This window comes from Sus scrofa, chromosome 12 (assembly GCF_054392235.1).
Source record: "Sus scrofa isolate SSC_HxYL_T2T_F1_AM1 chromosome 12, Sscrofa_HxYL_maternal_Yorkshire_Landrace_v2.0, whole genome shotgun sequence".
Classification (NCBI taxonomy): domain Eukaryota; kingdom Metazoa; phylum Chordata; class Mammalia; order Artiodactyla; family Suidae; genus Sus; species Sus scrofa.
In genome coordinates, this window is record NC_139394.1 from 14,901,328 (window position 1) to 14,928,978 (window position 27,651).

The 27,651-nt window shown below is 48.1% G+C and overlaps 1 protein-coding gene and 1 long non-coding RNA gene across 7 annotated transcripts in view; one reads left to right on the forward strand and one right to left on the reverse strand.

Moving 5' to 3' along the window:
- TEX2 (testis expressed 2) overlaps positions 1-26,921 on the forward strand; it is a 102,571-nt gene extending 75,650 nt beyond the window's left edge. The window contains exons 7-12 of one of the 6 annotated variants that reach the window (XM_021066767.2): positions 2,696-2,795; positions 11,485-11,617; positions 17,765-17,890; positions 19,712-19,921; positions 23,419-23,539; positions 25,369-26,921. In XM_021066767.2, the coding sequence (XP_020922426.2) occupies positions 2,696-2,795; positions 11,485-11,617; positions 17,765-17,890; positions 19,712-19,921; positions 23,419-23,539; positions 25,369-25,491 (813 nt within the window). In that variant the 3' untranslated portion in view covers positions 25,492-26,921. Of the gene's footprint in view, positions 1-2,695; positions 3,217-5,181; positions 6,033-11,484; positions 11,618-17,764; positions 17,891-19,711; positions 20,080-23,418; positions 23,540-25,368 lie in introns of those variants that run through there. The other 5 variants (XM_084983948.1, XR_014820921.1, XR_014820923.1 and 2 more) reach the window with 5 other exon arrangements.
- On the reverse strand, positions 790-11,489 carry LOC146398061 (uncharacterized). The gene is made up of 2 exons (XR_014820977.1): positions 7,112-11,489; positions 790-4,373 (listed from the first exon to the last, which is right to left on the reverse strand). It is a non-coding gene; the product is annotated as an uncharacterized LOC146398061 (long non-coding RNA).
- Positions 26,922-27,651: the final 730 nt, after the last annotated feature.

Genomic DNA, 27,651 nt, shown 5'->3' on the forward strand with positions numbered 1-27,651 from the left:
GCAAATGCTGCTGCTATTGCATGAGGCTTCTAACTCAGCCTCCACCAAGCTAGAGAACACCCAGTCCCCAGCTGAGTTTTCCCAGGAGGGTGAGAGCACACAGTGTGGGTTCCCATCTCGCTTTGGTGCCCTTTGGCTGGAAAGAAGAGGCTGGGTGGGAAGAGCAGGAAGGGGCGTGAGCTGGCCTTGCCTTTCCCCACAGGACAGGAAGGAAGCCTCTCCAGGGCCTGGTCCTGAGAGTTTTTATTCAGATCAGAGATCTGGGCACGGACGGGGTGGGGAGGGAACATTTGTTAGAAATGTTCTAGAATCTTGGAGTTGGGTGCTCAAGTGAGTAAGTAGGAAATATGCTGCTCATCTCTCCCCTCTGCCTTCGCGAAAGGTGATCGGCACCCACGCCACCCCTGCCAAGCTTTTCTCAGGACCTCCACCCCCACCCCATTCCTTCTGTTCCTCCTTGTCTTAGGTCCCGCCTCAGGCCCTTGCAGGGACTCCGGGGAGCAGGATGGGATGGGGTGGGAGGCTAGACTGGCACAGGAGGGTCTCCGTGTTCCTCTGTCTGCATTCACTTGCCTGGCTCCATGTCCACTCCTGTTCCCATGGAAACTGGGCGTGATCCTGAAACACTGGGTATTAGGATGACAATTAGACAAAAAGGACTGGGGCAAAGGTGCACAATTTTGGCTACATTCATGGCCAGGTAGCATTGTGCAGGCTGATCGGGAGGCCAACCACCACATGAGCAACCACCAATTCAAAACTGCACATTTGAATACTGTCTCGAGACAGGTTTTGTCCATCTCAGACATCATAACCTCTTTTTTTCTCCCCTGTCTTTTTAGGGCTGCACCCACGGCATATGGAGGTTCCCAGGCTAGGGGTTGAATTGGAGCTGTAGCCGCTGGCCTACACCACAGCCACAGCAATGTGGGATCTGAGCCATGTCTGCAACCTACACCACAGCTCACAGCAATGCTGGATCCTTAATCCACTGAGCGAGGCCAGGGATTGAATGAACCCCATCCTCAGGGATGCTAGTTGTGTTCGTTAACCGCTGAGCCACAATGGGAGCTCTCATAACCTCTTTAAATTAACACCTCCATCCCCCCAAAAATTCAGAGATGAAGTTCTCTGACTGGCAAATCCTGAAAATATATGTTTCTCTGCACAGAAGCAGCTGAAGAGGTCCAGCCAAAATAGGCAATAAATCCATGCCTGGCTAGATGCTACTTCATTTCATAAGAAATGTTTAGCATATGTTCAGATTTTTTTACACTCTTAATTATATTCTAAATTTTACAAAATTATTCTAATGTTCAATTTGAGCAGTTCTCATGAGAATAAGAAAATTCTGGAAGAAGAGAAAAGAAGGACTTGCTGGATTTAAAAATGTATTTTAAAGCTACAGTAACAAAAGCAGTTTGATACTGGTAGGAACAGAGTGCTCACTATAGACTCCAGTCCACTGGGAAGCTCATATTGAGAGGCGCACTGCAGGTCAGTAGGGAAAGATTTGGTTGTTCCAAAAAATAGGTTATTGACACCTGACTAGCCACTGGGAAAAAAAGTGGATCCCTGAATCACATTTTACACTAAAATTAGGCATAGACTAAAGATCTTTTTTAAATATACGTACCCATACATAAATCCAGGTGGAGGAAACAGATGAATTCTTTGCTCTTGAGGTGAGGTATGAATTTCTAAGCATGATACCAACACTCTTGTTAGTTCCTTTAAGATATCTACCGACAGCTATATCAGTTGGGGTCCCAGCAGGAAACAGACGGCACCCTCCAATGGAGTAAGCTTGGGGGAGAGTTTAATAAAGGGAGGATTTGTAAAGGTGTGGGCCAGGGCAGCACCCCGGGGCTGGCAGCAGTCAGGGGCACTACCAGGCCCTGAAGGGGCAGAAGCCGGAAGCGGTTGCCCAGACTTGGCAGGGTCGCTGTGTGGAGAGGGCAGCCTGTCTGACAGGAGCTGTGGCCTTCAGTGGAGGGAAGGGACAGATGACCGGATTTGTACCTCCGTGCACCTCCCTGCCACTGGTGTGTCCCAATGGCCAAGCCCGACCAGAAGCCAGAGGGTGAGAGCTTCCTGCAGACCAGCCTCTCAGGGTTTGGCGAGGAACTCGAAGCCAGGGGGAAAAGGGAAATATCCAGCATGGGGTCAAAGGGTGTGATTTTTTTTCCCCCCCAAGGATTTTAATACAAGAAACGTTGTAGGGGTTTCGTACCTCCTTGCTAGCAGTCTAAGAGAGGGCCATTGCCTCAGAGTGTCGGCACCTCCGGCATCATTAACCTGGCCAGCCTGGCTGACACCTAGTCCGTGGGCTGCTCTCTGGCCCAGCACCACTTCTCGGAGAAGCCTTCACGGTCCTCCTTCTCTAAAGTGCCCCGGCCTCGTCTGTCCCATTACCCACCTATTTTCTCTGAGACACTGATCACTCTATGACATTAGATTATTTGTCTACTTATTTATCTGTTTCTGCCCCTTCAATATAAACCCCATGAGAGCAGGGACCTTGCCTGTCTCATCCATGGCTCTGCCTGTAGGACGATGCCTAGTATGCGGTATGCGCTCCATACATTTTGGTTAAGTAACAGTTTCCCAAAACCTTGACCATCCGAGAGTACGCGGACCTCTACGTTTGCCAGGTCGCCAGCGCTTCTCATTGTCCTTTACTTCTCTCCTCCAGCTCCCCTACTTTATGAATGAGCTGACCCTGACGGAACTCGACATGGGGGTAGCTATGCCAAAAATCCTTCAGGCCTTCAAGCCTTACGTTGATCACCAAGGTAACTCTTAGTTGACTCGAGAGAGGAATTGAGCAGTTGTACAAGAGTTAAATTGTTTCCATCGATGCAGACTGATATCAGGGCTTTGTGATGGAGGGAGTTGGGGCTTTTTTAACAGTCTCTTTCCTGTTGCCTGTCTTCAGCCTTGAACTGATGGGGAGTAGATCAGGACTCCCCCTCCTCATCCTTCTAGGTTTCTGGCTCCTCACAGGTCCTCCTTCAGCCCAAAGATGCCCACATGGCACCTAGCGGGGCCTGAGCTTTTGTGTGACCTGGCCCTGGATGGCCACAGCCCTTGCGTGTGCACCTGCCCAGACCTGGACTCTTGTTTTCTTCTCTTTTTTTGGCCATGCCCACAGCATGTGGAAGTTCCCAGGTCAGGGATAAACCCCTCGCCACAACAGTGACCCAAGCCATAGCAGTGACTGTGCTGGATCCTTAACCCACTGCGCCACCAGGGAACTCCCCAGCCCTGGCCTCTTGCCAGGAGCTGCCCCTCCTCAAAAGCATTCCATCTTTTACCTCGCCCTGACTTCCAGGTTGCAAATTCTTTGAGCTTCACGTTTTATATTTTTCTGTTCCCTATCACTCCTGGTAGGTACTCAGTGTTTGAAAAATGAAGACCTGCATTGTCAGATAATATTTTGAGAGTAAGGCTCTCTGCTGGAGGGAAATTCTCGGATTTGGTTTTTAAGACATGATACCTAACATTATTTATGCCTGCTTACGTGTGTGTGTGAGAGAGAAGTTGATTAGAAGTGTGGAGAGAGTCAATAAAATTATGATATAAAGATTTGTGTCTATTTTATGGCACCTTGGCAGAAAATTTAGTGTCTGTGAGTTTGGTGAAAAGAAGAATGAACTAGGTAGGCAGGAATAATCCACGAGCAAGAAAGGAAAAACCTTCCCATCACGGAAGTATCTGACTTCTTTGTAAATATCCCTCTCCAAATGAGCCTCTTTCCACTTAAACTGGATTTACATTATTCCTCAAAAGTTTCAGGAACAAAGTAGGGGAGAAAATAACACTTTTCAAGAGAGTGATACTTGTTTTGAAGTAAATGTTTTGTAACATATAGAGACTACAGCATCTACTTTGTCTCTGTATGGCTCGATCAGATGGCTCTTGAATGTATTTAGTGAAATCAAGTTCTGTGTTGTATACATTGGATGTAAATACAAAGAGTTTTTTTAGCACTACAATTAGCAGCTGTAACAAATCTCTGTAGCAATATTTCAGCCAACAGTGAAGCCCATATTTCTAGGTCTTCAGCATCCCATCGATTTCAGAGAGAGACCAGAGAATTATTCGCAAATCCAGGAAGCCTCCTGCTAGCATGTCGAGGTCACCTGTGAGCACTTAATTATGTCTACGCTTTGATGAATCTGAGTGCTCCTAGGGTGGGTTAATTTCTGGTGCACTAAGAGTGAAACTGGAAAAGATGCTTTGCAAAGGGTCTAGTTGGAGTTCTTTCAACCACATGTAAAATGTCAAAAGATTCATTACCTATGTGTCAAGCTCAGGGGTCCCAACCTTCACCCCATTGGCATCCCGGGGCCGCCTGCCTTCCTCTGGCTCTAGGAGGCTCTGGGTTGCCCTTTGCTCTTTGCCTCTTTGGGAATTGGCTTGTAACACACTGGTAAATGATCAGCTCACATAAGAGTCGGGCTTAAAGAAAGTAAATACCACGTGTGCATACTCTATTTTCTAATGCATTAGCAGTCTCTTATCTCAGTATTGTCCTTTGTTGAATTGGTAGAAATTTCCAACAAGAGGGCATCAGGGCCACCACTGGGCTTTGTAGCATCTAAGAAGTGTCCCTGTGGCTGTGAACTCTGCAGCTTTGGAAGGCTTTGAATGAAATTCACCAGATGCCTAAGTCTCAAGTCTCTTTCTTGTTCCTCTTGAGCCAGAGCTGCAGCAAGACATCTCATTATATGGATCAAAGCTTTGCCAGTTTTTAATCCATTTGAGGCTCACGTAACTCCATTCAGGGCAAGTTTTAGAGATCTGCCTGCTTATGTAACAAGGGAGGAAATGTTACTAAAGAAAGGAATGATAAAGACAGAAAGCCTGTGGGTATTAAAAGTTTGATCAAATTAGGTTTTTCCAAGTCTACAAAGGATACATGTGATGGTAAAACAGAAATGAACATGAAGGGGAAAGATGTTTCTTGGATTCCATTGCTCCAAGAGAAACCTTTCCTTTTGGGGAAATTAAAATCAGGAGTGACTCGTTAAAACCAAATCTGAAAAGTAGAGCTCACCCTCCCAGGGAAGTGCCCCCTGGGTGAAGAAGGCTTCAGCTGCTCTCGGGAGATCTCCCGGGGATCCCCCCACACCCTCTTATAAAAAAATGTTTCCTAGGAGTTCCTTGGTGGTGCAGTGGGTTAAGGATCCGGCCTTGTCACTGCCATGGCTCAGTCACAGCTGTGGCATGAGTTTGATCCCTGGCTCCAGATCTTGTGCATGTCGTGGGCGCGGCCAAAAAAAGGTTCCTGACTTAACGCTTATCTGTTGTGGCACTTGGCTCAGGAGGGGTATTTGGGCCAGAGCCAGCTGGATCACTCCAGCCCGAGGATGCTCTTCCTGAGGCCACACAGGGCCATGGTTCTGAGCCCTAGCTCTAGGAACACCCTGCCGGTTCACAGCTTCATGCCTTGGGCAAGACCTTAGCCGCTTCACTAATGCTCCTCTCTCAGGCGGGGAGGCCAATAGCACCTACTTGGTGGCTTAAATGAGTTAATACATGAGACACTTGGAAAGCCTCTAGTGCCAGGCAAGCTCTTAAGTGTTAACTTTTATTTTTACCATTGTTGTGGCTGCCCTCAATGCTGCTGCTCTTAGAGACTTTAGAATGTGCGTGGCTGTGATGTTCAGCTGGCCCATCCTGCAGCCCAAGGCCAGCAGATCCTCCTAGAACAAATGGAAAGAAGAAAGCCATTCTCACTGTGTGGCCTTGCCACTGAAAGGAACAAAGTTGGAGTTCCCGTCATGGCTCAGTGGCTAACAAACCTGACTATTATCCATGAGGACAAGGGTTGGATCCATGGCCTCACTCAGTGGGTTAAGGATCTGGCATTGCCATGAGCTGCAGTGTAGGTCACAGATGCAGCTCAGATCTGCCATTGCAGTGGCTGTGGTGTAGGCCGGCACCTGCAGCTCTGATTCAGCCATTAGCTTGGGAACCTCCATATGCCATGGGTGTGGCCCCACAAGGACCAAAAAAAAAAAAAATAGTGCCTCGTCCTTCATTCAATGCTGGGATGAGGTTGCTTTGCCAGCAGAATATTGCAGAAAAGTGGAGCCAGAGTCTGTCTGTGACCTGCCCGTTCCCCACTGCACCCCCGGCTGCAGCATCCTCACCAAGGGAGCAGCTGCCCGGGGCAGATCACGGCAATGGGGCCAGACTGTGGGCTCAGCTCTGGCAAGAATGACACGTGTCCTCTCTGGCCAGATCATGTTGCAGGAAGAGAAAATAGTCTTTACGAAATGGAGGAAAAAACACCCGTTTTGGAACTTGGGCGGGGTGGGAGAGGAGAGTCAGATTTGGGACTCTGCAGACCTTGAAAGGTGGGGCTGGTTCCGAGAACAGTTGCAGGTAGACAAAGCCAAAAGTGACATCCTAAAAGCCACCTGCAAATGCGAGGATACTGGTTTTCTGCTGTATCTGAGTGAGCAGCATGGCACTGGTCTGTTTGCTCGGAACAAGACAATCACCGATGTGCCCTTCCAGGAGCCAGATAACCCAAACATCTGTTGTTGGTGATGTACTATTAAATCTTCCACTTGTAAGAGCTTTTGTTCTTTGGGTACTATCTTTTTTTTTTTTTTTTTTTTTTTGGCTTTTTTAGGGCCGCACCTGTGGCATATGGAGGTTCCCGGGCCAGGGATCCAATCAGAGCTACAGCTGCCGGCCTACACCACAGCCACAGCACTGCCAGATCTGAGCCACATCTGCGACCTACACTACAGCTCATGGCAACACCAGACCCTTAACCCACTGAGTGAGGCCAGGATCAAACCCACAACCTCCCGGTTCCTAGTCGGATTCGTTTCCGCTGCACCACAATGGGAACTCCTAGATGCCAAATGTTGACTCTCAAAGTGAAAATCAGCCAGCAGTTACAGGTAGGGGAGGGGAGGAGCAGATGGCATGAGCCAGTCTCAGCCAGCAAGGCCTGAGGGCCTCTACCCTCCTGCTGAGCAGCCCGTGTGCCATCCAACCTGTTCCAGTGAGACTGAGGCCTTTGGGTTAGTTTAATAGTAATATGACAGTGAGCTGCTGCGTGAAATTACTGGATTTATACGAGCACGGCAGGACTGCTCCTGAGGCCCGAGGATCTATTAAATAACCTACCAGGGAGAAGGCGGAGGGACCTCCGTTTTACTCCTCTGTGGTGACACACACCAGGGCACACGTGTGTTACCTCGGGTGGCATCACGGTCGCTCTGCATAAGGTGGCCCAGGCTGCCTCTATTCTTCTTCAGGTATAAACTTCCTGAGGACAGGTATTCACCTCAGCATCTTCAGCTCTGAGTCCTTGTGTTTAGACTCATATACATTTGAGGTGGAGCGAGTCTCCCTCAGACTAGCAGTGGTGGAAACAGAGCCTTCCCTCGCGAAGCTGAAAAGAAACAGAAAAACAGCCATCTGACCCTTCACCAAAATCACATATGTACTGACCTTCCCCCACTTCTTTTCTTTTCTTTTTTTGTGGGGGCCGTGCCCACAGCAGTGACAGTGAGGGTCCTTAACCCTCTGCACCACAAGAGGCCTCTCCCCTGCCCCCGCTTTGGAGCGGTTTCTCAGAGCTCTCTGACAGGCTGCTTCCCAGGCTGTGCTCCTCGTTTGGCCCAAATAAAACTTATCTCATGACTTTTTTTTTTTTTTTTTTTTAGTTTTAATATTTTTTTTGCGTTTTAGAGCCACACTGGCGGCATGTAGATGTTCCCAGGCTAGGGGTCAGATTGGAGCTACAGGAGTTTGGTTGTGGCGCAGCAGAAAAGAATCCAACTAGTAACCATAAGGTTGTGGGTTCGATCCCTGGCCTTGCTCAGTGGGTTAAGAAACTGGTATTGCCGTGAGCTGTGGTGTGGGTCACAGCCATGGCTTGGATCCCAAGTTGCTGTGGCTGTGGTGTAGGCTGGCCGCTGTAGCTCTGATTAGATCCCTAGCTGGGGAACCTCCATATGCTGCGGCTGTGGCCCTAAAAAAAAAAAAAAAAATCAGAGCTACAGGCCACAGCCACAGCAACACAGGTTCCAAGCTGCATCTGCAACCTACACCACGGATCATGGTAACAGCAGATCCTTAAGCCACTGAGCGAGGCCAGGGAACAAACCTGCAACCTCATGGTTCCTAGGTGGAGTCGTTTCCACTGTGCCACAACGGGAAACCCTAACTCACAATTCTTAAAAAAAAACCCCAGCTATCTGAGCTCGTCACAGACTGAAGTGTGCGTGAAGACTGAAATTTGTTAAGTTCTTTGTCAGTTGTGTTTCCCCTGTTGCCAATGAAGGGCTGGTTTTGTAGGGACTCGGTAACCAGGCACCACCCTCCACCATTGGACAGCCTCACACCATGAAGACCCCTTGTGTGGGGAACTGCTAGGGACTGAATGTTTGTGTCCCCCTCCTTCCCCCCCTAATTCACATGTTGGGGCCTAACCTGCATGGTGATGGTTTTAGAGATGGTGATTAGGTTTGGATGAGGTCATGATGGGATTCGTGCCCTCAGGAGAAGAGACCAGAGAGCTAGCTGTGCCCTCTCTGCCATGTAAGGACACAGGAGAAGGCAGCCGCCTGCAGGCCAGGAAGCGAGCCTTCGCAGGAAGGAATCAGCCAGCACCTTGATCTTGGACGTCCACCCTCTAGAGCTGTGCCAGATAAACGCCTGCTGTTTCGGCCCCCTAGTTTGTGGTGTTTTGTTACAGGAGTTCGAGCAGACCGAGACGAGACCCTTTGTGTTCCTGCCCTTTGCAGAGAACCTCTCAGGACTGGCTGCCTCACTCCTCTGTAAAGACTTGCCAAATGGTCCTGCTCCTCAGCTTCTGGTTTCTATCCTTGAGCACTCCCAAGACCAGACGGTTGTAGGAAGCAGTATTTTAAATGAAATGCCTCACAGGGATGTCCTAACCTTTGCCAAGAGCCCAGAAGAGAAAGCCCTGTCCCCGCCTCACCCAGGTGAGGAGCACTCAGCTCAGCAGGGTTACGGAGCCACGCAGACACACCAGGGCCCCGCTGCACACACCGTGAGAAGGCAGCCTTTCCAGTAACTGTAGATTTCGTCTCTCAGTCACTCAAGGTGGGAGCTCCTGACTCAGCCTTTATGTCACTGGTTGGCCTCAACTCTGATTGTGTGTGCTTCAGGGTTTTCAGGGCACTTCTTGCCACTGAATCTTTGTCACAGAAGCAAGTTTTTCTTTGCGTCTAATGTTAAAACAGTCATCTTCCCCTCATCTAAATGCAAACACATCATAATAAGATAATTTGTTTGAATGTTTGCAGTTAAAGGTTCTCACCTTTCTGACTCCTTCATATCTTTACTTAGAACTGGACCTGAGCAAGGGCCCTGGGTGGGCCTCAGGGGACACATAGCATGATTTAAAAACAGGCCCCATCCCCCAGGCGGAGGTGCAGTCCGTTGTCCCTGCCTCACCCCCTCCCCACCCTGGACGGGCTCTCTCTGACTGCCCTGTGGCAGCCTCTTCCTTCAGGCCCTGTGGCTTCCTCTGGTCTGGTTTCTATCGGCCACGGCAACAGCAGCAAGCCAGGCTGGGCAGCAGTCGAGGGAGGAAGGAAGTGGGCTGGCCGTCTAGGCCCGTGGTCCCTTGTGCAGATGGGGAGGCCCATGCGGAGGCAGAGGGGTCAAGGAACCTCCAGTGGAGTGGAACCCAAGCCCTGGCCACGTGTCTGTACTCTTCCCTCTTCCCACCCTCAGCTCCCGGCCGGGGGCTGGACCACATGCCACTGGGTAGAATGTGCCGGTATGGGCCGGCTATTTACCAAACCTGAATCGGTATCCCCTCATTTAAAAAACAGACAAACCAAACCTTCTACTCTGTAGCAGGTACAATTCTGGTGCTTTAATATGACAGCCTTCAAAGGCAATACACGCCAGTAATATTTCTTGGAAACATGACTAGGATTTTCAAAGGGAATGATTATGTCTGAATACATACAGCAGTCAGGTAGTTTGAGTCTGTTGAGTCTCAAGTTAAAAAAAGCTGGAGATACACAACAATAAATATCTTCCTTATTGATGTTCTATTTATATTGAGATTAAAATCTATTAATGTCAAGCCTTTTGCCCTAATCCCCTTTCTCCTGGAAGTGATTAACAACTAAATGTCTTTATTAAAACAGATGTGCCCTTTATTTCCAGTAACAGTGCCTTTGAAGAATAAGCTAATTAATGATTTTTGAATACTTAATGTGAGCAAGAAATAAAGCGGTTTTGTGAGTTGCTGCAAAGAAGCCATTCACAATTGATCTGCATATCACTTAGCTAAACCAGGTCATTCATGGAAAAATAATTACCTTCAATTATGATAAAAAGAATTTGGTGAAAACAAAAATGGAAATTATTCTGTCTTTAGTGAGGAAATACACCATTAGTGCTTACGGAGGTTAAGCAAAGCTTTTATCTGAGATGGTGGCCGAACGGGAGAGGTTACTTACTATAATTGTGTGAAAATGTACCTGTGGGTGAAGAATGGTTTTAGATTAATTTCCTGCTTCCTGTTAGATGTTGTCATTTGTCTTATGAGGATCTGTAAACGTTTATTAACATTTAAGCAGCCACTTGAAGGATCATGTTTTGATTGAAAGTCCATGAGGTATTAAGGTGCTTGGAGTCAGAAAGGTCACAGTGTAGGCTGTCCTGCTGGATCGTAGGACCCTGAGGTAGAAGGTGGTGAGATGACCGGTTTGCATTTGAGACTTCCGGTCAGTGGCCACTTTCGCTGCTGGGCCCTCCCAGTGAAATTCCATAAAGCCAAAAGCCTCAAAGATATGCTCTCCACAAGTGTCTTTTCTAAGAAATAGGGTTTTAAGGTAAGGTACAAAGTGGTTACCCAGCTTTATCGAGATAATCCTGGGGCTCGAACATAAATTCTTTTGTTTCCTTTACTATGCAATTTCCAGAGTGAAAGGGGTTCCAAAAGTTATCCTATCAAGCTAAACCTGAATTGTTTTCTGTGCCCCTCTCTAGCCCTACAAGGAGAACAGGTACTTTAAAGAAAGACCGTGGTTCTCACATTGTCTTTAAAGAGCACAGCTTGCTGGGAAGTTTCTGCACCTCTCCTCTGCCTCTCAGCAGCTGGGAATCCACAGACCTCTGCCTGGCTTGGCCCAGGGCAAGCCCTCTCCTGCTGGGAGTGTGTTTCTTACTAAACGTGAAAAGAACCCAGAGGATGGGGACCCTTCAGGATCTAAGCTGAGCTCACAGTGACCATTTTAATGGATATTGAGATGCTGGCAATTTGCCAAAGGCTTGGACTCTTTCCGGAAGCTTTTCTTTTGACAGTCCCTTCTTGCAGGCATCAGTAATACAGGCAACATCTATCTGCTGACTCTTAATGTGCTACCCACTTTGATACTTTTAAAATAGAAATTTTTATACTGTCTTATAGTCATGTTTTTCTGGGGGGAAAAAAAACCTTGTGTTTTTTCACCATTTCTCCAGGACTCTGGATCGATTTGGAAATGTCCTACAATGGGTCCTTTCTGATGACTCTTGAGACCAAAATGAATTTGACCAAACTAGGTAAAGAGCCTCTTGTTGAAGCCCTGAAGGTTGGAGAAATTGGCAAAGAAGGGTAAGGGGCTATATGAATTTACTCATCCAACCCCTGGGAACCGGCTTCTCCCTCCAGCCTCTGAGCAGCAGCTTTGATGTGTAGTGGCCCCGATGTTGAGTGAGCTTTCCGTGTAAGTGCTTTCAGGGCATGGTTTCCTGGTTGCATCCCCTGCAGAGCGTGAGTCCCCGCTTCTGCTCAGTGCCTTGGGCCTCCGTGCTGCCACTGGGGCAGCCAGTATTGATTACCTGGGAAGCATCACTGAGTGAGACCAGCAGAGCAGGCTGCACAATAAAAATGCTTTGTGAAGAAAATCCTCCTCCACAAAACCCCTCATTCAACTTGCAGCCACAAACAGCAATATGTGGGCCAGGCTAAGGTCCTTAGGGGGTCTATCTGCTTTAATCACAAAGTCAGAATTATTTATTGATTTTGTAGCCAAGAGGGTGCTCCTAAGGTGTTTTGAGACATATTTTCTCTAAATAATACAATATTGACTTTCTTAGTAAATTCCTCTCTTTGTAGAAGATACTGCATCTGCTGCCCAGTTTGTCAGATTTAGTAAACACTCCAAATTTGTGAGATAGTTAATGAGGCTGATTTTTTTTCTTAGACGTTTAGAATGGATAAGGTGGAACTTTTAAATGCACACGCACCTTAAAAATTACTGCCTCAGACTACCTATTTAAATTAGATTATCAAACTAAAAATATATATTATTAGATATATTACCAAACTAAACATGTGTGTGTGTGTGCATGTATATTTTTTAAACCAAACTAAAAATGAGCGTAGAATCTACCACTCCTTACACCTTTAGCCCCTTTGCGTGGAATTAACAGAACAATGATGGGAAAATGCCACAAGGAGCCACCTTTTCAAGATCTGAGTATAGATCCTGGCTCTTAGATTTCTGCTTAGTTCTGATACTGACCTAAGGCTTGTATTCAGACTTGTGGTAAAAGCAGGGTAGGTGGAGGGAGTTGGTCACATGTTTGAGAATGTTCTTTCTGACATGATTCTGATTTATCCAGGTGACTTCATGAAAGTGTTCCTATTTTAATTATTGGAGAACTTTACCTGCCATACACAATCTAACCTATATCTGTGCTATTTTCCTTTCACTTTTCTACTGTTTGTTAAAATGTGTTTGGATTCGGCAATCTGTGGATTGTGTTTTCCGGTGAGTGGTATTAATCAGCCCTCCATGTAGCATTTCATACCCTGTCAGTGCTGAGTCTTGTTTGGACCCACGTGACACCATGAGGAAGCCCGTCCTTTCATCATGTTCCTGGACATAAAGTCACCATTTGTAGACCCGAGAGGGCTGTGATCAGGCGCATTTAAGCGGCTTTCCTGGCGGGGAAAGTCGTACCGACTTCCCCGATTTGTATTGCCGGGTCCTGAACCAGTCCTCCCGTCAGACTCAGCCTCTGTCCCCGGATGCCCCCACCCCAGCGCCGTTCACCACCATACAGGCACCATCACCCAGCCTCGTGACAACAGGGTTGCAGAACCAGCTGCCGATAAAAAACACCTTAGGCAGAAGCAACCTTGGAAATGAGGTCTCACTAACCGGGCGTGGGGCAGGGCAGACGGCAGTCAGAAACCTTTGTGCTGGGAATCCGTTTGTACACGGAGCTGCTGGGACTCCACGGGAGGCTGGGGCGGGGGTCTTGGGAGCAGGTGTCGCCCCGCCCCCCACCAGATCCCTGAGCTTCTTGCCTCTTGAGCCTTTCACTGTCACTGTTAATCATACGATCATTTCAAGTGTATAAACTCTGGCTGATCAGAAAGGAGTGCTTCTCTAGACTACAAGGAAAAAATTCCTGTTTTAGGAATATAGTGGTATATTTAACTTATATATCTAAAGTACCATATTTTTTTTCCCCAGTAGTGCCTGGTATAAAATGTTTTGCTTCTTCCTGTGAGGGTGTTAAATTTTATGTTGATGTGTAATTGGCTACCATTTAATTTTAAAAGCAAGGAAAAATACAATCTAAAAGCACTTTACTTGGAAGAAAAAGGCTGGAAAACTGAACCCTTAACCCTTTTTTGAATAAAGGACCCCCTTGGGAATCTGAGAGCTCTGGATCCTTCCCCCAGAAAACGCATGCACACGCACCATTTGGCTCTCAATTTCTGGGAGCTCGGAGAGCCCCCATCGCTAATCCCTCCACGTCTCAGTCTCGAGCTGCAGAATCACCCTGAGGCTAAATACCGAGCCGAGGCAGAGTCCCACACAGTGGCAGTGACTGAGCGGGTGATCTCTGGGGCTGACTCTCCTGGAGGAAGCCTCTCCTGGAGCAGCGTGTGCCAAGAGCCGCCGGCGGCCCTTTCCTCCAGGCCCTCCCTCCAGCCCCCGACCGCTTGTCCGCCCGCCGTTCTGCTCTGGCGGGGCCTCTGCTCTGCCTCACTGTCGTTCCCGGTCCCCCTGCAAGTGTGCAGGGGCCTGCGCCCGTAGGGAGGCCCAGAGGGGAGGCTGCTCAAGCCGTGGGGAGTCCTGCCGGCCTGCGGAAAGTTCGTTCCCGTCCTCCCCGCGTTACCCTGCGGGTGGTGGTGAGAAAGGCCCCCGGGTGAGGCCTTTCCCTTTGACCTGCGGGCACACTTCGTATTTGCAGGCAGTATTCGTTTAGTTTTTTTGTCTTCAAATAGCTTCTTGTTACGTAAGGTAGTTACGGTAACTTTGGGGCAGGAAGACACTCAAAATGGAGTCCCGGAGGTGCGCTGGGCAGCCCTCAAGAAGTGGCCTCGGGCCGCCGAGGGGGCCCGCGAGGGGGATGAACGGCGGCCCTGGAGGGGCCTTTCGGGAAAGGCACTTGGGGAGCCCCGCTCTGCCCCTGCAGCCTGGCCGCCGGGCGAGTCCCCGTGTGTAGCCGCGCCCACCACCTCGTCCCGGGCCAGCCGTGCGCAGTCCAGCCCCGCGTGCGGGAGCCCAGTGCTTGTCGCCCTCGCTACGACTCGGTCCAGCTCTGGGTGGGCGCTCTCGTGTGTGTGTCTGTGGCAAATGTATGGGGCCGATTTTCTCACAGAAAATGAACACACTCTGATGAGTGTGGTTCCGTCAAGGCAGTCACCTCGCTGACGTGTTTACTCACTTCACTTAAAGCGTTTTTGGGGAGCAGCTTTTTGAGTTATCTCTGGAGTCTGTGACTTTTTAACTACTCTGAATGAGGGCAGATCATCCTACTTTGTAGATGTATCGGATTCTTGAGAAATTGCCAGAAGTCATTCGGAGGTGGCAGTGATTGTGAGAGTAAAGAATAAAATGTTTAGTTCAAGACAGTATCAGTGGAGTTCCTGTTGTGGGTCAGTGGTTAACAAATCCAACTAGGAACCATGAGGTTGTGGGTTCGATCCCTGGCCGCGACAGTGGATTAAGGATCTGGTGTTGTCATGAGCTGTGGTGTAGGTTGCAGATGCGTTTCAGATCCCACCTTGCTGCGGCTGTGGCATAGGCTGGCGGCTATAGCTTGGATTGGACCCCTAGCCTGGGAACTTCTGTATGCCGTGGGTGCAGCCCTAGATAAGACAAAAAGGCAAAAAGACAACAAAAAAAAGTATCAGTGATAAAATGATTCGTTCTTTGGAGTTCCCGTCGTGGCTCAACCGTTAGTGAGCCCGACTGGCATCCATGAGAATGTGGGTTCAATCCCTGGCCTTGCTCAGTGAGTTGAGGATTGTGTTGCCGTGAGCTGTGGTGTAGGTCACAGATGAGGCTCGGATCTGGCATTGCTGTGGCTCTGGAGTAGGCTGGTGGCTGCAGCTCTGATTCAACCCTTAGCCTGGGAACCTCCATATACCGTGGGTGTGGCCCTAAAAAGACAAAAAGACCCCCCCCCCAAGAAAAAAAAGGTGAAATGATTCACTTTTTCCTATGTGTCTGACTCCAAGCACATTTCTAAAAAGATTTTTAGCAAAGGCAGCAGAACTGGAATAAGCCCTGTAAGGTGGCTCTTTGAAAGGCTATCACACTCATCTGGAATTTGAAGGTGTGCTTTAAAAAATAGGCTTGTCATGTTCTAACACATCTTATATAAGACTGTGCAGGTGTCTTTCTCTGAAATTCATGCTGGCATCATAAGGTTGAGATCACAAAATGCATGTTTAGTTATAAAACCTGAATATCAGCCAAACATTTAGTTACCCTCCTAATGAGTAAGAATTGGGAGCTGCATAACACAGCTCCCCATGCAGAGGGAGAGGTGCCATTTGGTCAGAGTCAGAATTTCATGTCATCTGGTGTGTTTTAACTGATACAGCTTTGTCTAAATTATTAACTTCAAGCCACAAAATTGTCCTGTTCTCTGTCCCACAGAGGATTAATTCAGGAACCCAAGAGCTCACTGCAGTGCTCAGCCTTTGGCATCTTTTCCTCCAGGTCTGGAGGCTGCCAGATGACAAATACCAGTGGGGACAGAAGGGGGCGGTGGCTCTGCATGCTTCACTGTGGTCCAGGATAGTAAGGCAGCCTTCTGTGCTGTGTAGACTCCTTACCTGGCAGCACCAGGTCTGAGCTGGGGGCACGGCCATGTTAGCGATGGAGGAGTAGGGTTTCTGAGACGGTCCCGTTATCTTTGGGGCTTTACCTCCCTGACTTCTTTCATCCCAAGACCCAGGGTAGGCTTTCTTGGGAATCATCTTCTGCTCTGTACATTTCCCACAGAAGAGCTCAGTGAGGGCCGCCTAACCCTGAAAGCTCAGAAGGACACACATGAGCATCGCCTGGACTAGCCAGGCCTCTGATGCGAGGAGGAGGAGTCAGGTGCTCCCCCCTCAGCCAGGGACAGGAGGCTTTTGTGTCTGCAGAGGGCGTCCCCTTTTCACGCTGCATTCAAGCGGGTTGGCTGGAGCGCTGGCTCTAGTGTTTCAGAGCCAGGATGGAGAGGATCCGGGTGTCCTGCCAGGGAGAATATTCGTGCGGTCTTCTTACAGCCGGGCTCCTGTTTCAGGCGGAGATTTCAGTACCCTCCTCCCAGTGCTGGGGCCTCTGCTGGGCCTTCAACATCGCCAGGCGTGCTCTGCCCTTGGGTGCCCTTGGCCCTTTTGGCCAGAAGATGGCTGTCCCTGTGGGCGTCTGGTAGCTCAAGGACATCACCCGAGGAAGACCCCAAAGGGAGATGAGACCTAAGCTGTGTTACCTTCCCCCATCCTGGTGATTTTGTCCTCGTCAAAAATACAAGGTCCACTCTCTGCTTAGCCACCGTTTGGTAGCTTGACAGTGTTCAAAGGCTACTCTGTCCCTTGTTCATTTCATCCCCCTTAAGTCTCTGAGCCTCAGAGATGGGCTCTGCCATCTGCCCCTCTGAAGCAAAGGCACCATCAGAGGAGGCAGCCGCCTTTTGTGTGGCTGAAGCTCAGCCAGGAACCCCACCCCCACCCCACCCAGTACCCTCACAGGGGAGCTTGATCGTTCACCACTGCAGGTGACCCAGCAGCCCCCAGGCCTCTGGAAACCAAGGATCCACCTGGAAAGACTAATGAGGGACATTGCTCTCGGGTGAAGCTTTTCATTACTTCATTTAAAAAAAGGTTTTAAATTAGTTTCTCCGGAAAGTTCCTGAGTCCTCATATCAGTTGCTCCCTCGAGTCCCTTGAGATTTGTACCCTGTGGTTGTTGGCTCTTTTCTGTGACCTTCAGGAGCTGGGGCAGGCATGGGGTAAGATATGTAATCTCAGGAAGGATTCTTGAGCCAAATCTAACCTGGAGGTAACCAGGCCCAAACGCCTCATGTTGTTGAACTCAGCGAGTCAGGGGACTTGCCTGAACATCCCCGTCACCTGTGAGGTGGTCATGTCACCAACATGAGCTCTCACCTGATCCGTGCAACCATCCTTCTTTCCACTCACCCTCCCATTGGCCACGCTGCACTGTTGACGAAATCACTGCATCTTGTGTGACTGCATCACGCTCCCACCGCCTGTCTTTCTGACGCATGCGCAGAATCGAACCCTTCAGGCCCAAGTCCTCTGCGGTCCTGCCAGGGGACTCGGCGCTGAAGAGTCTCCCGGGGAGCCAGGCCAATCCGAGGACCCTTGGATTGGGCCTCTTCTGGGCGGGGTGGGTGGTGGAGAGTGATGACCGGCAGTAGTGGGGGTGGAGCGCGTGCTCTTTCTAAGCGGAGCCTGGTGCTGGGCAGCCTGCCGTGCTGACTCTGCCCTGCTCAGTTGCAGGCCCAGGGCGTTCTGTCTGGCCGACAGCGACGAGGAGTCCTCCAGTGCTGGCTCCTCTGACGAAGACGACGCACCAGAGCCCAGCGCAGGGGACAAGCCGCTTCTCCCAGGGGCGGAAGGGTGAGTGGATCCAGCTTTGGGGGTCAGGGAGGCAAGACAAGAGCTTTTTTGCCTTTTCCTCTATGATCGTCCTCCTTCACATCGAGTGCATGACTTTTGCACTAATAACTCAAAGCTAGAGGCTTAAAAGTCGGGGCCCCAAAATAAAAGACCCACAGAGCTTTCCTTAAGAAGGTCCAGGGGCTCCCTTGTGGCCCTGTAGGTTAAGGAGACAGCATTGTCACTGCAGTGGCTTGTGTGGCTGCCAGTGGTGCGGGTCTGACCCCAAGCCCAGGTACTTCCACGTGTCTTGGGCACAGCAAAAAAATAAAAAAGGGTCCAGACCAAAAAGGTTTTCTCTGGCCATTTGAGTAAATAAGAGAGAATTGAAGGGCTTGTTTATCACTAGGAGTACAAATGACACAACACCTCCCTCTGGTGCCAGTGGGGAGCATTCCACCCGGTCTCAGGTTCCACTTGCTTCTGTTGAGCTTTCAGTTTCCATGAAGTTGAAACGTTCAGATGATTTCTTTGGGGAATTTTGATCTTTTGGATCATGGACTTCATTTTTGGGGCGCCCTTTGTCTGTTACCTGGACTATATAATGATCACAAAGCTTTGGCAACTGATTTCTGTAAGGATTTTTAACTAGTTAAAGTGAGTGAAGAAACTAAAACAGGGAGTTCCTGTTGTGGTACAATGGAAATGAATCCAACTAGGAACCATGGGGCTGTGGGTTCTATCCCTGGCCTTGCTTAGTGGGTTAAGGATCGGCGTTGCTGTGAGCTGTGGTGTAGGTCACAGGTATGGCTTGGATCTGGCATTGCTGTGGCTCTGGCATAGGCCGGCAGCAACAGCTCCGATTAAACCCCTAGCCTGAGAACCTCCATATGCCTCAGGTGTGGCCCTAAAAAGATAAAAGACAAGACAAAACAAAACAAAACAAAAAAACACGAAAACTAAAACAGTAAAGAAACCAGGCGATTCAGAAGTATTTGTAAGAAAATATCAACCTATTTACCTTTGAAATCCTACAGAAGATGAAAAGAGAATTCACATGCTTGAGGAGTTGGCACTAAAGTTTGTGTGCATTATTTAAACTCTACCCACAGGACCTTCTCGAGAATAATCGCTTTTCTCTACACACATGTGTGTACTATTCTTGGCACTCTGGAACTGTGGAGGATTTTAAGAAGCAAACATCGTCTTCTGAGGGTAGTGTTAGGTAGATAGGCCTAACTTGCATTCCTGGCCTGATAGCATATCAGGTTGATAGGGCTTTTTTCTTTAGCTGTTTCTAAGCTGTAGTTGCTGCTCCAAGTTTGTGTGACACCATCTCAAAGGCAGTCAGTTAATTCCTGTTTTGTGTCCCTGTGGATGCAACATGACTTCTTAGTTGTTAGATAGAGATGGTGAGGTTTCTCTTAAGAGGACATTGGCTGTATATTCAGTATTTGAAGGTGCGTTCCCTGCTTCCACTGTGAGAGCTGGGTCTGGCTCTCCCCTGACAAGGCTCAGGCTCTGTCTGATGTCTGCCCCTTGTCTAAAGTAGTAGTTCTCAACTGGGGGTGCTGCTATCCCCCTCAGGGAACATTTAGCCATGTCCAGAGACATGTTTTGTTGTCTCAGCTGTGGGGGAACATGCACCTAGCAGGCCGAGGCGGGGGCTGCTGCTGACATCCTGCACAGCACAACGCCCACAACCAGCAGTCACCCGGTCCACAGTGTCAAACTGTGGTCGAGAAACTCTGGTCTGAAGTGAGGTGAACACAGAGCCATCAAGTTTTTGTTTGTGAAGCAACAAAGCTTATACTAACACTCATTTGTGTCCCTCATTTAAAGGTATGTGGGAGGTCATCGAACAAGTAAAATTATGAGGCTTGTTGATAAAATTACCAAGTCAAAATATTTCCAAAAAGCAACGGAGACAGAGTTCATTAAAAAGAAGATGGAAGAGGTCTCCAACACGCCCCTGCTGCTGACGGTGGAAGTGCAGGAGTGCAGAGGAACCTTGGCCGTCAACATCCCACCTCCCGCAACTGACCGGATATGGTGCGTAGGGGCCCCTCAGGGACAGCCAGCGACTCCCCCGTCGCGTGACCATAAAATTCCCAGCCCGTTTACCCCTGACATTATGGAAAGTACTTTCTCCTGGGAAGAAGAACTTTCAAACGTTTTTCGTGGAACCTTAATGTTAGTTGTAAATCCGATTCTGCTTTCTTCTGTGAGTGGTTAATTCACATATATTACACGTTTGGAAGCATTACAGTCAATAGGTGAAATTTAGCAGTTCCCTTGTGGCTCAGTGGATTAAGAATCCAGTGTTGGAGTTCCCGTCGTGGCACAGTGGTTAATGAATCCGACTAGGAACCATGAGGTTGTGGGTTCAATCCCTGGCCTTTCTCAGTGGGTTGAGGATCCCACGTGGCTGTGAGTTGTGGTGTAGGTCGCAGACGCGGCTTGGATCCCGAGTTGCTGTGGCTCTGGTATAGACCGGTGGCTACAGCCCAATTAGACCCCTAGCCTGGGAACTCCATATGCCACAGTAGCAGCCCTAGAAAAGGCAAAAAGACAAAAAAAAAAAAAAAAAAGAAAAAAGAATCCAGTGTTGTCACTGCTGTGGCTTGAGTTGCTGCTGTGGCATAGTTTTGATCCCTAGGCTGGAAACTTCCACATGCTATGGGTGCGGCCAAAAAGAAAAATAAAAAAGGAGTTACTGCTGTGGCGCAAGAGGATCGGTGGCATCTTGGGAGCACTGAGACATAGGTTCGATCCCCAGCCTGGCAAGTGGGTTAAGGATCCAGTGTGCCACAGCTGTGGCTTAGGTCACAACTGCAGCTTGGATCTGAGCCCTGGCCTGGGAACTCCATATGCCGCTGGGCAGCCAAGAAAGGAAAAAAAAAAAAGGAAAAGGATATTTAGGAAAAAAATAGGTGAAGTTTATGGGATGAGCTGTTTCTCTTCTTGGTCTTCCTCCTTCCTAAAGCCAACCCTACCGGCAGTAAGAACAGCTGTCACTTGTAGAGCTCTTACCCTCTGTCTGGCCTGCAGTCTGAGTTCCTCTCTTGGCCAGTCCTCACAGCATCCCGCAGAGGTAGGGCCATCATCATGCCTCCTTTTCAGATGGGGATCCCATATCCCGAAGAGTCCTGGGTGGTTAGGGAAGACTCCCCTAGGTCAGACCTGGATGTTGAGGCGGCCGTACGTGTGCTTGCTAGTTTCGGTAGAAGGTCTACCCAAAGAGTTGTCATTTGAATGAACCAGAGTTGTCATTTGAATAGCACAGTCACCTGGGGACTCGTTAAAGCTATGCCCTGCCCAGCTGCCAGGATTCAGCGGCTGGGGACTAAGTTGGGATTGAGAATCACTAAGCTAAATTATTCATGGGCCAGGCAGAAGGAAATCACTATCTATAAGTCTCAGTTTTAAATTGACATTCAGGTCCCATAAAACATGCAGAGGGGTATAGAGGATTGCAAAAAAGACCTCATGGTACCATAAACCTTTTTGTACCAGAAAAAAAGATAGCTGTGTTCTGTTACAGAGTGAAAGCACCACGCTGGTGTACATCCTTAGTGTTCAGAAGGGCTTGTAGAAATGATCACAAAAAGATTTTTTTTTTTTTTTGGTCTTTTTAGGGCCGCACTCACAGCAAATGGAGGCTCCCAGGCTAGGAGTCAAATCGGAGCCACAGCTGCTGGCCTATGCCACAGCCACAGCCACGCTGGATCCGAGCCACATCTGGGACCTACACCACAGCTCATGGCACACCGGATCCTTAACCCACTGAGCGAGGCCAGGGATCAAACCTACATCCTCATGGATGCTAGTTAGGTTCATTAACCACTGAGCCACAATGGGAACTCCAGAATTTTTCAATTGATCATTTAATAATGATATTGGTGTTCCCAAGTAAAAAAACATATTATTTATTTATTTATTTGCTTTTTTATTTTTCAGGGCTGTACGTGTGGCACGTGGAAGTTCCCAGGCTCATGGTCCAATCTGAGCCACAACTGCTGGCCTATACCACAGCCACAGCAACGCCAGATCCAAGCCAAGTCTGTGCAAGGCCAGGGATCAAACCTGTGTCCTCATGGACACTACTAGTCAGATTTATTTCTGCTGAGCCACAATTGGAACTCCCTTACTATGCTGTTGTCCAAGCCTAATAAAAAAAAAAAAAAAAAAAAAAAAACCACTTTTTTTTTTTTTTTTGGCTTTTTAGAGCCACACCTGCAGCATATGGAAGTTCCCAGGCTGGGCGTTGAATTGGAGCTGTAGCTGCTGGCCTGCACCACAGCCACAGCAACTTGGGATCCGAGCCACATATGTGACCTACACCAACAGTTCTGAGTGCCAGTCTGCTCCATTGAAAGGCTATAATGGGGAGTTCCTGCTGCGGCGCAGTGGGTTAAGGATCCAGCATTGCCGTAGCTGTGGCATAGATTTCAGCTGCATCTCGGATTCCCTTCCTGGCTCGGGAACTTCCATGTGCCATGGGCGCAGCTGGGAAAAAAAAAAAAAGAAAGGCCGTAATAATCACAGTATGGAGTGTGGAATGAAAAGGCAGGTTATAGACTGTTCTCTATTTACATATTTTTCTGCTTTATACACTTGTATGTTTTGGGTTTTGTACAGACAGTATACTACTTTCATAAAAATAGAAACAAGGAGTTCCCGTCGTGGCGCAGTGGTTAACGAATCCGACTAGGAACCATGAGGTTGCGGGTTCGGTCCCTGCCCTTGCTCAGTGGGTTAACGATCCTGCGTTGCCGTGAGCTGTGGTGTAGGTTGCAGACGCGGCTCGGATCCTGCGTTGCTGTGGCTCTGTCGTAGGCCTGCAGCTACAGCTCCGATTGGACCCCTAGCCTGGGAACCTCCATATGCCTCGCGGGAGTGGCCCTAGAAATAGCAAAAAGACAAAAAAAAAAAAGAAACAAAAAAAGATCCTTGCCATTTTAGGAAAAACAAAAACCAGAAAACAATGCCCAGGTCGTAGACTTTTCCAGTGGCATTTCCTGGCTTTCTTAGTTTTATCAGCACTGTTTTCTTTTTTTTTTTTTTGTCTTTTGTCTTTTGTTGTTGTTGTTATTTCTTGGGCCGCTCCCGCGGCATATGGAGGTTCCCAGGCTAGGGGTTGAATCGCAGCTGTAGGCACCGGCCTACGCCAGAGCCACAGCAACGCAGGATCCGAGCCGCGTCTGCAACCTACACCACAGCTCACGGCAACGCCGGATCGTTAACCCACTGAGCAAGGTCAGGGACCGAACCCGCAACCTCATGGTTCCTAGTCGGATTCTTTAACCACTGCGCCACGACGGGAACTCCGATCAGCACTGTTTTCAATCACCACAGCCCTGGCTTCAGGGACACGGGGAAGTCACAATACATACTTGCAGCACTGAATTGTTTTCTAGAAGGGATTTGCAGAAGAGAACATTGAAGTAGTGATAGAGCCTTGTATAAATGAAGAATATTTGCCCTTAGTCCTGTCTACTTCCTTTCTTTGCTTCTAAGTGTGATTATTACTTGTCTTCTTCAAAAAGGTATGGTTTCCGGAAGCCACCATATATAGAGCTGAAAGCTCGGCCAAAACTTGGAGAGAGAGAAGTGACTTTAGTCCATGTGACAGACTGGATAGAGAAGAAACTGGAGCAGGAGTTTCAGGTACACTGGCAGTGCCCTGTAGTGTTTCACTCTGACCCTCAAAGCTCTGGGTAGAACGGGGTCCTGAGCTTCATTCATGTGGGTCAGGATCCTCCTGGGAAGATCTGATGAGTGCTGTGGCCCCTCATCCCAGGAAAGTACACATGTGATCAAATCAAACAGGCATAAAATTTCAGGGATAGTTTCAAAAACCCCGAAACTCACCCACAGAACCCTGGTAAATAGTCTTCAGAGGAAACCCAAAGGGTAGGGCTCAAAGTGCAAAGGCCTGGCAAGGCGTAAGCCGTCCATCTGCTGAGACTGACTTTGGACTTTTCCCCAGGGTGGGGCCTGGAATTGGCTGGCTGGTGACACCTAGCCCATCATCAGGGAAGTGGCTTCTGCCCCTGTGTAGTACCCGCCTTGCTTGGTTTGTTTCCACAAACATGCCTGGAAACGGTTCCGTGTGCAGCCGCCATCTACCCCGGTTCCAAAGATGCTCCAGGCCCGTCCCTCCCCTGCGAATCTGTAGGGTCGTCTTGGAGTTGATGAAGCCAGGGCTCCTTCTCCAAGCCTGTCTCTGTATTCTACCAGCAAAGGTAACAGCAGTGTAGCGAAGGCCCTGGAACGGGCTATTGCTATCAAATTTTTATTGGATCTCTAAGGCACAGTTGTCTTTTAAGCTCTTATGGATTAACAGTTTATTTACTTTGTAGTTAATTCCACCTTTTGAAGAAGACCCATATTATTTTTGCAGTAGTATATTTTGAGTTATTGTCTTTAAAATTATACTTTTTTTATTTAAAAGCTATAGATTAAATAACACTAAAACCCAGTTTCTGGAAAGTTTAATCTCATCTCCAAAAGGAAAAGTATTTTGAACCTAATTAGGGATAAGACAGCTTCACACCTTCAGTTCTTTTTCTTATCTCCCTAGATCCCCTGTTAGGATTTGAGTGGGTCTTCTCTGTTGGGGGCAGACTTTGGTGCTTGGTATTTTTGAGGCAGGTTGGGGAGTTGAAGAGTGACAGCTTGCAGTCTTCCATAGCCACTTTTTTGCTTGTGTATGAAAGCATTGAAGTTGAATATACTGCCAAAATTGACTTATACAGAATTAGTTTATAAACAGATGGGCAAAGTACCATTACTGTCAATCACTAGTTATCACTATAGTAGGATTTCTTTCATCCAGTAGCTTTATCTGGTTCTGGTTTGGGGGGGAAAAAAGCTTACATTTCTGTTGCTAGGATTTAAATGGATAAATTCACTTGGAATATGTGTTCTGGATACAGTAATTTGGAAATACTATGAGCAGCTTATGCCAATTCTCAATGTTATTTATCAATTTATAATTATATGTCATGAAAGCAGAGGCTGCTTCTGCTTCAGAGCTTACTGGGTTCTTGTGTTCAGCACTGGTTGATTCCTCAATGCTTTCGAAATATCACAGAGGAATTAGTTTAGAATGTTTAGGAAAACTTGTTTCATATGTATTTTAAAAGCTTATCTATGGGAGTTCCCATTGTGGCTCAGTGGGTTAAGAACCCAACTAGTATCCACGAGGATGTGGGTTCAATCTCTGGCCTCATTCAGTGGGTCAAGGACCTGGCACTGTGGTGTAGGTCACAGATGCAGCTTGGATTTGGTGTTGCTGTGGCTGTGGTGTAGGCCAGCAGCTGCAGCTCTGATTTGACCCCAAGCCCGGGAACTTTCATATTTCACAGGTGCAGCCCTCAAAAAGAGGAAAAAAATCAAACTAGTTTCTCTAAAGCCTAAAATTATCAGGACAGAGTAGGTGAATTCTGAGAAAACAGAGCATTCTCCCACATGGCTGTTCCTTCTTCCCACAGAAAGTTTTTGTCATGCCAAACATGGATGATGTTTATATCCCTATCATGCACTCAGCCATGGATCCTCGCTCCACTTCTAGCCTCCTCAAAGACCCACCTGTGGAGGCCGCCGATCAGCTGTGACAGGTGCAGACCTGGTGTTCCCAGTATTATGAGATCTAGGCTCGAGGTGTGGGGTTCTTGGCTGCCATCCAGACTGTAGCACTGGCCTTTCCTTGTGCCAGAGCTTCTGCCCTCCACCCACCGGTGCCCACCCCACTGTGAGGGTCCATGTTGTCTGCTGCCAAGGCTTTGACTCAGCAAAGGAAGCTGGAAGAATCATTGTGGTGGATCCAGAGACTACAGGTGACGCACACCATGGCTGTTCTGAGCCTTCCAGGTTTTGTGGCAGCAAAAGGCACTTTTAAGAGCGAAGCCGCACAACTGGAAGGCCTCCCCTTGCCTTCCAGATGCCTCCAAAGCTTTTCCTCAGGCAGCCAGTGCAGTGGAGCGTCTCACTTGGTTTGTGTGATACAGCCCTCACACTCTGAGAACGGCAGTGCGGTCACATGCGTGGAGGTGGGGGAGCAGCATTGTGTGCAGTTTCTTTGGTGATAGAGAAGTATGGCAACTTACTGTGTGTTTGGGAAGCAAGCAGCCATGGCACATACTCAGCACAGCTGTGGTGGGAACGGCAGGTTTATGTGAACATTAGGCAAAGCCATGGATCAAGCCATCCCATGCCTTTTACCAACAAGGTACAATCACATGGTTGCTAACTAATTCCAAGTATTTTCCTGAGACAGGAGCATGTGAGAATATCAAACTTTACGACTGGATTGGGGTGGGGCCAGAAAGCCAGAGCTCTGGGAAGCTTTATGTAGGCATCTTAAATGCTTTGTTAACCTAATTGGTTGGGGATGTTTTCTGGTGGCCAAGACAGAGAGCTGCTCTCATCTTGAGTCAAGACCAAAATTTGCTCAACATCAAAAACTAGAGATCTCAACATTAATGTGACATTCATTTATTTAACGTTGCCAACTTTTATTTTGTGCATTTGTGTCAGAACGTTTAGTTTACAAGTTTCAAGGCTCTCGCAAATTGTATAATTTGCTTTGAGAAGTACATTTAAAACAATTTTTTGTTTAAAGCTGCATTCAGCATTAAACTTGGGTAACTTTTGACAACTTACATCTGTGGACAGAGCTCATTAGTGGTTTTTTAAACAGCACCTTGCCTGAACATGACTTTAAAGAAATTAATATATTGAAAAGATATATATTTGAACCCTTATTTGATTACTTTAATTGCACCATTAAAACATTTGACTTAAATTATTGGATCATTCCAGTTGGTGTACTGTTCTAATTTCTCACTGTGTAGGCTACTGTCAGTCCGCATGTCTTGTTCACTGATCTTCTATAATTTTTTTGTGCAATAAAGGCAAAGGACTAGATGCACTACTGTGAGAGATTACACACGACTGTACCCTGTTGCACTTAATCAAATAGTTATGTGGAGATTTATAATCGCTTGCATTGTTTCACAAAATAAATATTTCATGTCAAATACTAGATAAGCATCCAAGTTATTTCTGCTTAATCCCATTTAGACAATAGGAGCAAAAAAAAACTTTGGGTACAGGGCACCTGGGTCCTCAGCTGGTAAGAGCAGTTGGGTGACCACGGGACACACATCCTGTTAAGGATCCCAAGTAGACCTCATTTTGTGGCGCTAAGAGGCGCACTGGTCACAGTGGGATGTGGGATCTGTTCCCAGACCAGGGACTGAACCCAGGCTACAGCAGTTCAAAATTCTAAACTGCTCGACCACCAGGGACTCGACCCCTGCACCCCACCCCCCGCGCCGCCATGTTTGAATCTTGCTCCTGAACTAGAGTTTACACCCATTGCCTCTTCAGCCTGCTTGGGAGCCAATCCAGTGTTTAAGCACCAAAGCAGTGAGATGTTGTACTCGCCCTGATGCACATTTCACCTAAGCCCAGGATTGTGCATTCATTTAGTGGCCTACGTTGTGCCCCGCAACTCACCTTCACACAACCGTTACTGTGGGCTGTTCGGGCTACCTGCGGCCTATCCAAAGAAGCAGTTGGTCCTAAATAGTAGTGAGCCAGATAAATTAAGCTCAGACAGCTCAATACCGGGAGACCAGTTCATGTCAAATACACCACGACCCTGAAACTTCTACGGCCACAACCAGATTCTCATTTCCCCTCCCTGCAGACGCCATCCACCGCACCCCTAGAGGAACCTGCACGTCTTACGCCCATGGAGAAGGCACTCG